The sequence below is a fragment of the Thamnophis elegans genome, chromosome Z (assembly GCF_009769535.1).
Source record: "Thamnophis elegans isolate rThaEle1 chromosome Z, rThaEle1.pri, whole genome shotgun sequence".
NCBI lineage: Eukaryota > Metazoa > Chordata > Lepidosauria > Squamata > Colubridae > Thamnophis > Thamnophis elegans.
The window spans coordinates 130,283,194-130,299,277 of record NC_045558.1 but is presented as its reverse complement, the minus strand read 5'-3'; the positions used below and the strand labels follow the sequence as shown (position 1 = coordinate 130,299,277).

At 36.2% G+C, this 16,084-nt stretch overlaps 1 protein-coding gene across 1 annotated transcript; it reads left to right on the top strand.

Moving 5' to 3' along the window:
• The first annotated feature begins 7,385 nt into the window (after positions 1–7,385).
• LOC116521787 (vomeronasal type-2 receptor 26-like) lies at positions 7,386–15,312 on the top strand. The gene is made up of 6 exons (XM_032236441.1): positions 7,386–7,408; positions 8,326–8,611; positions 9,772–10,623; positions 13,442–13,669; positions 14,204–14,330; positions 14,414–15,312. The coding sequence occupies exons 1-6, from the start codon at positions 7,386–7,388 to the stop codon at positions 15,310–15,312; spliced, it is 2,415 nt and encodes an 804-aa protein (XP_032092332.1).
• Positions 15,313–16,084: the final 772 nt, after the last annotated feature.

Genomic DNA, 16,084 nt, shown 5'->3' with positions numbered 1-16,084 from the left:
TTTACTATAAAGTGACTATTTTCACCATAGTTTACAAATACAAAGTCCCCTAACTTATGACTAGAAACTTAGCTAAAATTTCTCTGGTGTGGAAGAGAGCCATGCCAACATGAAGGAAATTTGTCTTTACATTTGTTTTGTAACATTTAAAATAACCAAAATAATCAAGCTATGTCTTGAAAAGTTTGGTATAATTGAGATTCGTCAATATTTAGACAAAAGTCAACCAGAATTTCCAGGAGTATAGCTTAGACTGAGCAGCACCAGAATAAGAAGAAACTCTGTTAAAGAAGAATACAAGTAGGCCTCAACTTACAACAGTTCATTTTGCAACTATTCAAAGTTATAATAGTACTGAAAGGATTGACTACTATTTTTAAACATACCATGTAAATGTTAACAACACTTCATGTAAATGATTATTCCTGTATTTTCTTTTTTTTTATTAAAAAGTTTTTTTTAATTTTTAATTTAAAACAAATACAACATCTTTCTTTACATGCTATAGAAAGTATATCAGTTGGTTACAAATAAACTTTCGTGCATCTCTTTCACAGTCAACAAACATAATTCATGTTAACTCAAGCATTTTAACTCAAACATTCATACCTATCACCATCATCATATATCCGTTTTCATTTGACTATAATTATTATTAAATAATAATGATAATGATAATGATGATGATGATGATGATAATAATAATAATAATAATAATAATAATAATAATAATAATAATAATAATAATAATAATAATAACTCCGCCGTTGCCGGTCCCAAGCCCGGATGAGAAAGGAGGAAGGTTGGGAACAGGTTGGCTGTTCTAAGACTAAGCTTAGTCTAAGACCTGGCTGTTCCGACAGGCCTGGGGTTGCTGATTTCCAAATCAGGTGCAACCCCCAGTTAACCGAATGTATGTTGTATTTTTTAAATTGTTTGTATTGTTTGTATTCTCCCCCTGTGTGTTATTTACTTCATTTTGTATTTGTAAGCTGCCCGGAGTCCTCCGGGATTGGGCGGCATATAAACCCATTAAAATTGCAAAATTGTGAAAATTGCGAACCATTAGCACCAGTCACTGCTATTTGTAAAGCATTTTTGAATGTTCAGTTGGCTGAGTTTCATGTTTAATGAATAAAGTGAATAATAATAATAATAATAATAATAATAACTCCGCCGTTGCCGGTCCCAAGCCCGGATGAGAAAGGAGGAAGGTTGGGAACAGGTTGGCATCTGGTCCCGTAAAAAAAACCCCGCCAACCCATACAATATGGTGAAAAAAACGAATAAGAATTCCATACCGCATCGGTCGTCGCGCGGGTTAACAAGGGCCGTGGCGGATGTTGGGGTCCCTGGACATCCGTCGACAAGTGGGCTACAAGTGGACCAGCCAACAAAACGACAAAAATATAGTGCAGATGAAAACCGTGCCATAATGGCCTGTTACTACAACTCAGAGCCAGAAAAAAGAGGATATTTAAAGCGAATGTATGAATTATGGAAACAACAATATCCAGATTCAAATGTTAGTGAACAACGACTAGCAGATCAAAGGTGATTTATTATACGGAATAAAGTGTTTAGTGAAGTTGAACATGAGGAAATTCAGGCAAATTGCAAAACCCAAAAAACAATATCACAAGCGGAAATAACTGATATTCAAGACACAACTAAAGACACTATAGTAGAACTCCCAGAAGAAGCTCTCAGGGAGGAAATAACATCACCACCACTAGAACCAGTTATCACTGAACCAACTGATGAACTAACTCAAAAACAAAAAGAATTGAAGGATAAGATCATGGAGCATTTTCTGCTTAATGAGGAAAGGCAACGTTTACCATCACTAAAAACTGTGCCTAAGAAAATTTTGGCCCCTATCATGAAAATGGTTAATGCAGTGTTTTCAACAATTGAACCGGGATCCATCTTGGAAACAAACCAGTTAATGTACAGCGCAGCTGTAATAGTCACTAATGAACTAGGCATTAAAATTAAAGTACCTAGTCACACAACAGAAAAAGCATCAAAGCCAAAGTGGAAAATCCGTCTAGAACAAAAAATCAAAAAATTAAGGGCAGATGCTAGTAACTTAAAGAACATGCATGAGCAACGGCTTAAAAACAACAAAATCATAGATCGGCTAATCAGAAGATATAGATTGGATACAAGAAACATCAATGAAGCTGTAGAGATTGTAAAACAGCAGATAACAGCAACAGCTAGAAAAATTGAAAGATATGAGGCACGAATCATCCAATATAAATAAAATCAGCAATTTCGATCAGACCAACGGCGTTTTTATCAAAGTCTTAATGTGAATGGTGACACCAAAAGTGAAAAACCAGAAAAACAGGCCACAGTTGAATTCTGGAAAGAATTGTGGGAAAATGCAAAGGACTACAACAAGGAAGCAAAGTGGATACATGACTTTGAGAAAAGCATTGGCAACAAACAAATGCAAGTATTAGAAATAACAACTGAGATGATCAAAAATCGAGTTAAAAAGGTAAAGAATTGGACATCACCTGGAAAGGACCAATTACATGGTTTCTGGCTCAAATATCTGACCAGTTTACATGCAATATTGGCCAGGCAACTGAATGAAATTTTACAAAAGGGCCAAATTGATGAATGGTTGACAACTGGAAAAACATACTTGATTCAGAAAGATCCAACTAAAGGAACAACACCTGAAAACTATAGACCAATAACATGCTTACCAACAACCTTCAAATTACTCACAGGCATTATTGCAGATAACATGATGGATTATTTGGAAACAAACAACATCTTGCCAGTAGAGCAAAAAGGCAACAAAAGAAGGAGCAGGGGCACAAAAGATCAGCTTCTAATTGATAAAATGATATTAGAAAATTGTAAGAACAGAAAAACGAACTTGAATATGGTCTGGATTGATTACAAAAAGGCATTTGACTCACTGCCACATAGTTGGATCATAAAATGCTTAGAAACAACTGGCATTAGCAAAAATATTACATCCTTTACTGAAAAGGCGATGAAACAATGGAGAACTGAGTTGGCAGTAGGGAATGAGAGCTACGGAATGGTTAATATCAAGCGAGGAATTTTCCAGGGTGATTCACTTTCACCTCTTCTCTTCATCATCGCAATGATCCCACTATCAGTAATCTTAAAAAAAATGAAATTAGGCTACCAAACAGCCAAAAAAGCTGAAAAAATTTCGCATTTACTATATATGGATGATTTGAAACTCTATGGAAAGTCAGAAATAGAAATCCAATCATTGACAAATACAGTCCGAGTATTCAGCACCGATATTTCAATGCAGTTTGGCATGGAAAAATGCGCCACTGTATCCATAAAAAGGGGCAAAATCACTGCATCTGAGGGAATTGAAATGCCCAATGGCCAACTAATTAAATGCAAAGAAAATGAAGCCTACAAATACTTAGGCATTCTGCAGTTGGATAACATCAAGCATGGAGAAGTAAAAACTATTGTCAGGCGAGAGTACACCAACAGAGTTAGGAAAATTTTGAAATCTAAATTGAATGGTGGAAATACAATCAAGGCCATAAATACCTGGGCAATACCAGTTATAAGATACACAGCTGGCATAGTTAACTGGACACAAGCTGATTTGGACCTTTTGGACCGAAAAACCAGGAAACTAATGACAATGCACTACAGTTTACATCCACGTGGTGATACTGATAGACTATATCTGCCCCGAAAATCAGGTGGCAGAGGATTATTACAAGTGAAGCAAACAGTTGAAGAAGAAAAACATGCACTGGCTGATTATTTAAAAGAAAGTCAAGAACATCTATTCATCGAAGTAAAGAACAAAAATCTACTGAAGGCCCAACAGACAAAACAAGAATACAGAAAAGATGTGATAAAATCAAGAATGGAGAGTTGGCAGAACAAAGCACTGCATGGTCAATTTCTGGAAAAAATAAAAGATAAAGTGGACAGTGAACAAACTTGGTTATGGTTAAAAACAGGTACATTAAAGAAAGAAACAGAGTCACTAATCCTGGCTGCGCAAGAACAAGCTATCCGCACAAATGCCATTAAGGCCAAAATCGAAAAATCCTCTGATGATGCCAAATGCAGACTTTGCAAAGAAGCTGACGAAACTGTTGATCACATACTCAGCTGCTGTAAAAAAATCACGCAGACTGATTATAAATTGCGGCACAATTCAGTAGCACAAATGATCCATTGGAATTTGTGCAAAAATTATAATATTAAAACAGCAACAAACTGGTGGGAACATCAGCCTGAAAGAGTCACAGAAAATCAGATGGTCAAGATCTTGTGGGATTTCCGTATACAAACCGACAAAATACTGGCGCATAATACACCAGACATCACACTGGTTGAGAAAAATAGGGTCACAATCATAGACATCGCAATACCAGGTGATAGCAGGGTCGCCGAGAAGGAACATGAAAAAATCGCAAGATACCAGGACTTAAAAATCGAAATTCAACGACTATGGCACAAACCAGCAGTGGTAATTCCAGTGGTAATTGGCACACTGGGTGCTATTCCAAAAGCACTGGAATTACATTTAAAACAGTTAAAAATTGACAAAATCACCATCAGTCAAATGCAAAAAGCCGCACTGCTTGGATCTGCACGCATATTGCGAAAATACGTTACGACGTCCTAGGCCCCTGGGTGGGGCCCGACTAGTAACCAATGCCAAATCCAGCGAAACAACTGGCCGCTGTGATACAATTGTATAATAATAATAATAATAATAATAATAATAATAATAATAATAATCAGATGGTCAAGATCTTGTGGGATTTCCGTATACAAACCGACAAAATACTGGCGCATAATACACCAGACATCACACTGGTTGAGAAAAATAAGGTCACAATCATAGACATCGCAATACCAGGTGATAGCAGGGTCGCCGAGAAGGAACATGAAAAAATCGCAAGATACCAGGACTTAAAAATCAAAATTCAACGACTATGGCACAAACCAGCAGCGATAATTCCAGTGGTAATTGGCACACTGGGTGCTATTCCAAAAGCACTGGAATTATATTTAAAACAGTTAAAAATTGACAAAATCACCATCAGTCAAATGCAAAAAGCCGCACTGCTTGGATCTGCACGCATATTACAAAAATACGTTATGACGTCCTAGGCCCCTGGGTGGGGCCCGACTAGTAACCAATGCCAAATCCGGCGAAACAACTGGCCGCTGTGATACAATTGTATAATAATAATAAACAATACATGCCCACACCAGTGGGAAAAGAAAAAACCAAAAAACAAACAAACAAACAAACAAAAAAACAAAGAAGACAAAAAGAACAAAAGACAAGGCAGGGAAAAGAAAAAAAGAAAAAAGAACACAGGTATATATTATAAAAAAAAGTATATCAGCTGGTTACAACATGTTTTGGTGCATCTCTTCCATTAATTCATATTAATTCAAATATCTTAACTCAAATGTTTACCATATTGACATCATTATACCTCCACTTTTAGTTAACTACAGTTATTGAAACATCCTTCATCCTCAACTATGCCAAAGATTTAATCCATAACCACATGCTGACATTTCATTTACTTGTTTGTAAAATCCTCTATTAACATCAAATCCTCATATCCTATATTAGCTGAGCATCCATAATATTTAATACCAAAAATTCCATCTTCCATGCAATGTAGTTTATTATCATTCTCCCTTCTTTAAGTAATTGTATCGTATATCGTAACATTTTCCCCATATTAGTTAACATTTAACTATATATATTTTATTTTATTTTTTAATAGTGACAATTATTGTGATTAATAACCTTTGTATATGGTCCAAAAATATTTCCAACCTTCCCTTCTCATATCCAATTATTATTTATCATATCAACTCCACATTATATACATTACTATCAATATCAATTATTATTCAGCTATATCTATTACAAATAAAAGTAATTAGATTTAGCTAATTTTAAATTGTATTCTTCCATCTATCAGCCTATGTCTCTCCAATAACAAAACCTTCTTAATCCTATTGCCATTCGTGGAATAGATTTACCAAATGTTTTTATAAGCAAGTCCAAACAGGGATATCTTCGCACCTTTTTGCTCAGAATGTCTCTGATGAAATAATAACGTTGTCCCAGGCTTGTTAAACTTTTCAATTTGTTTTTAATTCTCAAAGGTGGAATTAAAAATTCTGCAAGTGATGTTTCATAAAGTGTAGATTCTTTAGTGCTTCTCATTCCTCCTGCACTCTGTCTTTTAAGATGAATCTTCTGTATGGCTGCCCCCCTTTCTCTTTCTCCCTCCGAGATAAAACAGACGCCCTGCATGTCAGCAAGTTGAAAGACTTCATTTCTCACATTCTTCATTTGTATTTCAGGAACATTCAAACATTCAACGTTCTCACTTTTTTCTTCATATTTTAATATCAAATAGTCCAATTTTTTTCCAAATCTTTCATATGAATCAAACAACTTTTGAAATGCAGAAAAAATATTTGAAACGAACCTTTTGATGCCATGTTGTGATGCAGTTAAATGCTCTAAAATATTTGCAAGTAAAGACACGCTGGGAGCTGTGCGATCTTATCTGATCTTAGACCAACACAGCCAAGCAATAAAAGTGTCAGATCGTAAAAGGCCAATTTGTAGTAAATTAGTTTATAACCCACTTAAGAAGAGTCAGGAGGTAGTCTTTAAAACATTTAAAATAGGGTAACCACCGCCCATAAATCCATTGAAGAAAAACCAATTCGCCGCTAGATTCTTCTGTTCTTTGGTTTCAATTAGCTTAAATTTTAGTGCAGACCATTCCTCTTTGAGTAATAAAATCAGCTTACCAGATGAATTCACTTTTACCATTCTTAGGGGCAACCTGCAGTTTCGGTTAGCATACAGCTAATCCAGAAGGAGTTGGCAGGAGGGGTTGAATTCCAAGCTCCCCCAGAGACCTGCGAACGTCTCTGAGGTCACTGGATCTCCCCTCACCTTTCACTGTCTCTTCGGGACAGCTAGGGTCCGAGATGACCCGTCCAAATTCCTTCGGAATAGGGGAATTTCAGGAATAGCCTGAAACTCCGTCTTCTCACTGCTAAGCCCCGCCTTTCCCCCCGATTATTCCTGTATTTTCATCTTGCATCTTTATCTATCTAGGCAATTTTTCTAATTTTAATAAATGTTTGTTGATAAGAATCACTGAATATTGTTTCTGGGATACCTGATATGTTTTCTTTTAAGATGCAATACACTTTTTCTGAGTGGAAGAGCTCAGAATTGTTATTATAATTAAACATTGGTTACATGTTTCTCTCTTTGAAACCCATGGGATTGCAAGGCAAATGAAGAAACGAGGGATATTATTACTATTCCCCATGATATTCCAACCATGGTTGGAAGCCACAAAGCTCTGTGAGTTTATTCAAAGTTGCACTGCCTATTTCTATTTGAAAAACAGAAAAAGTCAGGTCTCTTGGACGTATTTGGAGACATTCAAGGATCATGTTGCAGACAGGGATATTTGTATACAGAAAGAAGCCATTCATGGAAGATGGTCATATTTCTGCAATCATTGTTTCTGTTAATGCCTCAAATGGTGTGCAAGGAATCCATACATCATTGTGACTTAGATGAGCCTCTTCCTATTCGTCACACATATCATCAGCTTGGAAATGTTAATATTGCTGGCATTATTTCTGTATTCTCAACATATTCTGACCCCATTGATTTCAGTCAACATCCTTCTCAGGGATTTCATGATAGACTTATGTAAGTACACCATCAATTTATTTTCAAGCTCTGAACCTTGCTATTCAACCATATGATGATCAAAATGTTCTCTTGTAATAACAAAGACTCCAGAAACAAACACATTCAATATATTTTCTATCAATTCCCATGTAAAGTTGAAAAAACCCCAAAGAAAGCCGAATCTCTATTATAATAAATCACTTCTAAATATGTATAAACATAGATGTTGCTGCAGATTAATATATAAATCTATAACTACAACTGGGGGGGAGGCTATATGTATTTATCATGATAACTTTAATCATTTCATACCTACAGTGCCAAAATTCATCAATTTCATTGTGGATATAAACAGTTTTTAGAAGATGGAATTTGATATTGGGCCTTTTTCATGTATTTAAAAATAATTCTTATAATTTCAAGACAGTGCTCATCTTGTATTAAAAAATAACTCCAGATTCTAGAGGGGTATATTGTTCTGAATTTTTTAGAATTCAACTTATTATACTACCAAAGGTTTAAACCTGTGATATTGTGAAACAGACCCTTTTTAATGTATTATGTAATTTTTGCTACAGAATATTGTTTCAGAATTACCAGCACATCCTTGCCTTAGCATTTGCTATCAAAGAGATCAATGAAAATTCCCAGATCCTACCCAATGTCACTCTGGGCTTCCAGATTTATAACAGCAATTTCAGTCCAACTTGGACTTATCTTGCCTCAATGATGCTTCTCTTAACTCAGGGCAGATTCATCCCTAACTACAAGTGTGGGGTCCCAAAACATTTGGCTGGAGTCATTGGAGGACCTGACATCTCTCTCCATATGGCAACTCTTCTTTGCATCTACAAAGTCCCTCAGGTAAGATATGCTGAAGATGTATGGCACTACCTGAAGAAATCTACACTGTTAGCCTTTATAATAAAGTACATGGCTCAAATTCTATACAACCTTTTGATAGATGATCAGTTTTAGCTTGTTGCTCAAATATCTCCAAATAATAGAAACAATTTTAGCCTGTTGATGAAATAAACCTATGTAATCAAAATGATGGAAGACATGTGAACCCCAGCTCTTGGGAATCCTGAACCTGCTGCAAAGTCCTTTTGCATGGTTCAGACTATTTTTTTTTTCATTTATACTTCTTTTTCAAATTTCAATACATTTTCATACATTTTGGCAAATACCTACTTGTCATTTGTATTAAAAGAAAAGATTAGATAGTGGCATCATGGTTGCTCAGAGGATGCCGATTTGAGGGCTCATTTCCCATCCCTGTTAAGTTACCCATCAAAGTGGTACCCATGTATCAAGTTGTAGTAGCTCACTTTCAAACTGCTGAGTGATTAGAAGTTACACTATGACCGGAGTTCAACGCACCCCACAGCAGCAACCAGGTCTCAAACATCATCCTAACTTCATGAGAACTATGAACTGTGCTCCCTATCATTTATAGAGAATTCTAGTTTCCAAAGGTGAAATAACATATTTTTTAAAAAATATTTTAAATATTTCAAATAATTGTAACATATTATTTATAGAGCTTCACCATTGATATCTAAATCCTTCTTCCACTAGTTGTTCCCTTGATTTTTATTTTACTTTCTCCTTGACAAAATTCTAATACTTCATGATGAATTCGACATTTGTGTTTGCCAATTATTTTTCATCTATAACATCTTATGGTGACAGGCATGAAGGTGTTTTCGGAGAACAATATGGCTTTGTATCTATCTTTTAAAAATCTTTATGTTAGACATAGTTGAGACTATGATATAGATCTGGGGCAAGGAAAGGAGTTCCCCATTCATGCAACATTCAAGTATCAAACCTTGAGTTGTCAGCTTTTCACTGAGGCAATACAGGTCCCTGAACCAATGTAAAATTGTGCAAAAGAAAAAGGGGAGTATGTTAAAATTACAAGAGAGAGAGATTATATTAATGAACTATGTAGCCACACAAAAAGCATTTCATCAATTTTATTCCAACTTTTATAAATTCTTCCCAATCGTTTTTCTTAGCTGACCTATGGCTCTGCTCCAGTCATGGATAAAGAGACTCAAGCAGTTTTCTTCCAACAAATGCTTCCAAATGAATCTCACCAACATAGGGGTCTCCTCCAGCTATTGCTCTATTTTAGATGGATCTGGATTGGAGTTCTTGCTGTGAATGATGACAATGGAGAGAAATTTGTTCATGAGGTGTTTCCTATGTTTTCCCAGCATGGCATCTGCTTTGATTTCATACAAGAGTTCACCAATGTAGCTTTTTATAGTGATTTTACTGATGCAGTAGATGAAGGAATCCAAATTTACCGAGTTCTGATGAAAAGTACAGCCAATGTGATAATCCTGTATGGTGAAAGTAGATCCATGTCTACCCTGAGAACATTCCTCCAGTTTTCAGAAGTGGAGGATATTCCAAGGAAGACAAAAATCTGGTTCATAACAGCTCCGACAGATTTCACCTCAGTCTCCTTTCACACAACTTGGGATATCCATTTCCTTCAAGGTGCTTTATCCTTTGCAATTCACACAAAGAAGATCCAAGACTTCCAGAAATTTATTGAAAGGATAAATCCAAGGAATAATGAGCACGATCATTTTCGGAAAGATTTTTGGGAACAAGCGTTCAATTGTTTCTTCTACCATTCTGTGGCAGAGAAGTCAGAGAAAAAATGTACTGGCCGGGAGAGGCTTGAGACCCTTCCTACATCTGTGTTTGAAACACTCATGAGTGGCCAGAGCTATAACATATACAATGCTGTCTATGCTGTGGCACATGCTTTGCAATTTCTGTATTTGTCTAAGTCCAGGCACAGAACAATAGTGAAAGAAGGAAGAAAACAATTTCACAATCAAGTGTTGTGGCAGGTAAGACTTTCAGCAGAGAAGTGAAGAAACTTGGAAGGATTTATATTCTTGCACTTATCTGGACTTTATAATTTAAATCCTTCCATTCTTCACCATTCAATCAGAACTGAAGAACTCTTGGGTGAGAAACAAAATGTCTTTAAGGAAAAAAAACTCCAGTTTCCTTTTGAAAAAGCACCTTTTGTAATAGCTATGACCTGGATGACGCAGAATCTCTATAGTCAATATTCTGTAAGCATATCAAAAGTAGGTCTAAAAGTCAAATGAAACAATGGCTTAACCAACTGAAATATTTATATCATCATATTGAAATCACAGTGAAATCAAGGGACATGGTGGCTCAGCCACTAAGACGCCTGTCAATCAGAAAGGTCGGCAGTTCTGCTGTTCAAATCCTAGTGCCATGTCATGGAATGAGCTCCCATCACTTGTCCCAGCTTCTTCCAACCAGCAGTTCAAAAGCATGTAAAAATGCAAGTATAAAAATAGGAACCACCTTTGGTGGGAAGGTAACAGTGTTCCATGAGCCTTCAATGTTTAGTCATGTCTTCAGACAGCGCTGGCTCTTCAGCTTTGAAACGGAAATGAGAAGCACCCCCTAGAGTTGGGAATGACTAGCTAATATGTGCGAAGAGAATCTTTACCTTTTTATTGAAATCAAAAAAGGCATTCTACAAAATTGTAAACACATCTCTTAGAATTCCCTTCTGTCCATTAAAGTAACTGCCATTTCAAGTAAATGGTAAGTAAATGGAGATTTTAAGTAAGTAAGTAATTGCTACCTCTAGATCACGGGTGTCAAACTTGCAGCAGCATGTTTCCATCACATGATATATCATGACATTTTACCCCTTCATGAAGCTGGGGTGGGTGTGGTCTGCACGTGATGCATCTAGCTGGCGGGCCACCAGTTTGATACCTTTGGTGCTCTGAATCATTATTTTGTCCTAAATGTTTTGTTTTTGAATGCTTGCATTGAGTCAGCACAGTTCTTTCTATTGTTGAAAGTATAGTCACGCCCTCACTTTAAGGCATTTCTTGATGAGGATCTTCTCATGCAATCCCTAAGTGGAGGAGGAAGGGCCAATAATAATTTGACATTCTTACTTAAACCAGGATAATGGAGTGGTCCTTTTCCATCAGGGATAATGTTTCATAGACCATTTGAGACTCATCTGCATTTCTACCAATAGATATTCATAACAACAGTGTATAATATAACAATGTAGAATTTTAGAGCAAATGAATGGAAAAGAAATGGAACAGGTTGATATGCTTCCAGAAACAAGGTTCTAGATTCTAGAACAGGGGTGTCAAACTCAAGGCCCGTGGGCCAGACTAGGCCTATGGTATGCTAGTTCTGGCCCGTGGGGCACTATTCTGGAAACAGTGAAGAATTGGCCCATGGTGCCTCTCCCAGGGAACATGGAGCTCAAGAGCCTGTTTTTGCTCCCACAGCACTCGGGACACAGATGCCCCCACATAAATAATGTCAAGCTGTCCATGTCGACCCTGGCCACACCCACCTCAGCTCCCCAGGTTCAAACACAACCCTGGCATGGTCCTCAATGAAATTGAGTTTGACACCTCTGTTCTAGAAGAAACAAGGGAGGGAGTGAAGATATTTTTTTCTCAGGGTCTTAATAAAAGAGGAGCAAGGCAGGATGTATTGTGGGCATACCTCTTGTACTCATGTGGGGTGTACTCATATGGGTTGAAAGAATCATAAGTTTCAAAACTGAATTTAGGTCATCAGTTCTGATCCCTACTTAGTGCAAAATTTCAAATTACGTCACCATCAACAGATGTTGATTCTGCCTTTTCTAAAAAATAACAAGGAAAGAAATGCACTTTTGTCATCAATTCCTACTGCTAAATACATCTATTTACATATCATGACTTAGTCAGAATATTGTTTTCTAAAATTATTTCCTAAGGAGAGAAGCAACCTAGAAGGAGAAATTTCCTGATAGAACAATTATCCAGTGGAACAGCTTCCCTCCAGAAGTTGTGGATGCTCCATCACTGGAGATTTAAAAAGAGACTGGACAACTATTTGTCTGAAATAGTAAAAAGTCTCAAAATCAAACTATAGACTTATATATACAAATATATATATATATATATATATATATATATATATATATATATATATATATATATATATATATATATATATATATATATATATATATATATACTTAAAGTCACAACCCCTGGTATGCCCAAGTATGGGAGGAAGGTCACACTTCCACTCTCTGTCATTAGGCTCGTCACAAGAGACCATCCAGACAGAAACCCAATATTTTTTACTGTTGCCTTTTTGTTATATTTGTTATATTTCTGTAGCTCAAATGGTTAACTCCCTGCCTTGGAGGCAATGGAGCACAGGTTCGATTCCCAATGGCTAGCTGATGAGAGCTAAATAGCTTGAAATAGATCTATACTAGTCTCCCTTTATTTATTTATCAGCATAAATATAACATATATATATATATATATATATATATATATATATATATATATGTATGTATGTATGTATGTATGTATGTATGTATGTATGTATGTATGTATGTATGTATATGATCTGGCTTAATTAATTATAGCAGTCCGATGATAAATTGCAGTTTTATAAAATTTTCACTGGGGTAATATTTTTTAAAAATTATGGTACATATTAATAATATTTTAATTTTATTTCAGTAATGTGAAATTTTGGAATGATTGCGGAGTTATTTGATTTTTTTAAAAAAATCTTTGTTTAAAGAAACATTCTCTAATTTGTCTCTTTCTCTTTCTTTACATCTCTATATTTCAGCTTCATTCTTTTCTGAAAGGTATTACATTCAACAACAGTGTTGGTGAAAAGATCTCTCTTGATAAAAATGGAGAATTCATTGGTGGATTTGATATTATCAACTGGATCACATTCCCAAACCAGTCCTTTCGTAGGGTCAAAGTTGGAGTGGTAGATCCCACAACTCCATCAGACAAGTTCTTAAATATTTCCATAGATTCCATCATGTGGCCAATGGGCTTTAATCAGGTTAGCTGTTTGAATCTAGATTGGTCAGCCTTTATTTATGTAGCATAAAATATCTTTTCCAATGAAATTCCCATAGCATCAGTTTTAACTAATCTAAGTATAACCTATGGAAGGAAAAAATATATGTCCAAGAATGCTTAATTTCTAATGGCTGTTTTACAATGCTGCACCTTTTATTTTGTTCCCTGTTAATTATGGATAATCAATTCACTGGTTTTGATGTAAAAGATCCATTCAGTATACTAGATTTCATCAATCTAATGACATCAACATTTAAAAAATGAGAAAATTTATTTAATCAGTATAGAAATTGCCTTTAAAGAGTGGGGGTGATGGTTATAGGAAAGCCACCAATCCCAATCATGATAGATATTCAGTGAATTTGTTTGAGAAAAAATACATCTCAAAATAGTGTCATCACGCTACTTCTGCTTATCAATATATTTTTATTCTGTTGATTCTACAGTAACAGTATCTCTCAAAGTACTTCCTTTACCCTCTGCATCTTAAAATATTATCTTCATTTATTGATAGGTATTACCTCTATCTTTATGCAATGATCCTTGTGAGACAGGATACAGCAAGGCGAAGAAAGAAGGACAGCCTTTTTGCTGCTATAATTGCCATCTGTGTCCAGAGGGGAAAATATCCAAGGTGAAAGGTAGGAAATTTCCAGGAAGAAAGGGACTAGGGTACAACACTAGGTTTAACCCACTATATTGATTCCCCTGTGTTCTTTTTCAGACAAGGATGATTGCTCTCCATGTCCAGATGTTCATTATCCAAACCTCCATCGAAATATGTGTATTCCAAAGCGAATCAGCTTTTTGTCCTATGAAGAATCTATGGGGATCAGTCTAACTGTTCTTTCCCTTTGCTTTTCATTGAAGACAACTTTGGTGCTTATAATTTTTGTTAAATGTAAAGACACCCCCATTGTCAAAGCCAACAACCGGAATCTCACTTATACTCTCCTTGTTTCTCTCCTCCTCACTTTCCTTTGTGTGTTTTTATTTATCGGGAGACCTGGTAAGACTGTGTGTCTCCTTCGACAATCTGCTTTTGGACTCATCTTCTCTGTGGCAGTTTCTTGTGTATTGGCCAAAACCTTTGTTGTGGTTCTAGCCTTCATGGCCACCAAACCTGGGTCCAAACTGAGAAAATGGGTGGGTGGAAGAATAATCAGTTACATTATTATTTCCTGCTCCCTTGTTCAATTAAGCTTTTGTGTTGCATGGTTAATAATGTGCCCACCATACCCAGATTTTGATGCATACTCAATGTCTGAAGAAGTCATCCTGGAGTGCAATGAAGATTCGGTCATGTTCTGCTGTGTTTTGGGCTTTATGGGTTTCCTTGCACTGGTTAGCTTCTCTGCGGCTTTTCTAGCCAGGAAGTTACCTGACAGTTTCAATGAAGCCAAATTCATCACCTTCAGCATGTTGGTCTTCTGCAGTGTTTGGCTGTGCTTTATTCCAACCTATCTAAGTAGAAGGGGAAAATCTGTGTTGGCTGTGGAGATCTTTTCTATGATCTCTTCCAGTGCTGGCTTACTGGTGTGTATCTTTTTCCCCAAGTGTTTTATCATTCTGATGAGACCCGAATTAAACAATAAACATCAACTTATGAAAAGAAAGTTGTAAACGTTTATCTGATTTTGTATATGTACCCATATATTTTGATTGTGCTTGGAAATATTTCTTTTGGGAGAATTTTTCTTAGGTAGAACTGATTAAATATACAGCATTCTCTCTGTTCTCTCTTTTCCAAAACTGGTGGTTTTTGTGTGTGTGTGTGTATGTATGTATGTATGTGTGCGTGCGTGCGTGCACGCAGCCATGCACATGAGTGTTTATTTTAGGAGCAAACCAAAATATGTTGTCAGCGAAATATACAAAAAATCCTAATTCACACCTGTCAACTACTGCTGAGAAAACTGAAATGTCATCAGTATCTCATATTTCCCATATAATCTATATATCCTATTTGTATATATAGTAGATATCTTTTTATATGCCTATACATACTCTATACTATGTAATATGTATGCATATATACATAGGATTAAATAAGGTATTTTGGATATTCAGTAATAGTAAATAAATAGACAGCGAAATTGTATCTCATTGAGGCCTTTGAGATGAGGAGAAGCCAAGCCTTGACACAAGAGAAGACAAGTTGTCCATGCCAGTGGAGAAATTCAATTTTTTTTACTATTGCTTCTGCAGGTGTGGCTTGGTGGGCATGGCAGAGGAAGGATACTGCAAATTCCCCATTCCTCCCCACTCCTGGGGCCAGCCAGAAGTGGTATTTGCCAGTTTTCCATACTACTCAAACCTGGCAGAACCTGCTGAATTTCACCCCGGGCCATACCCACCCAGTCACATGACCAACAACCCACGTCTACCCAGTCAC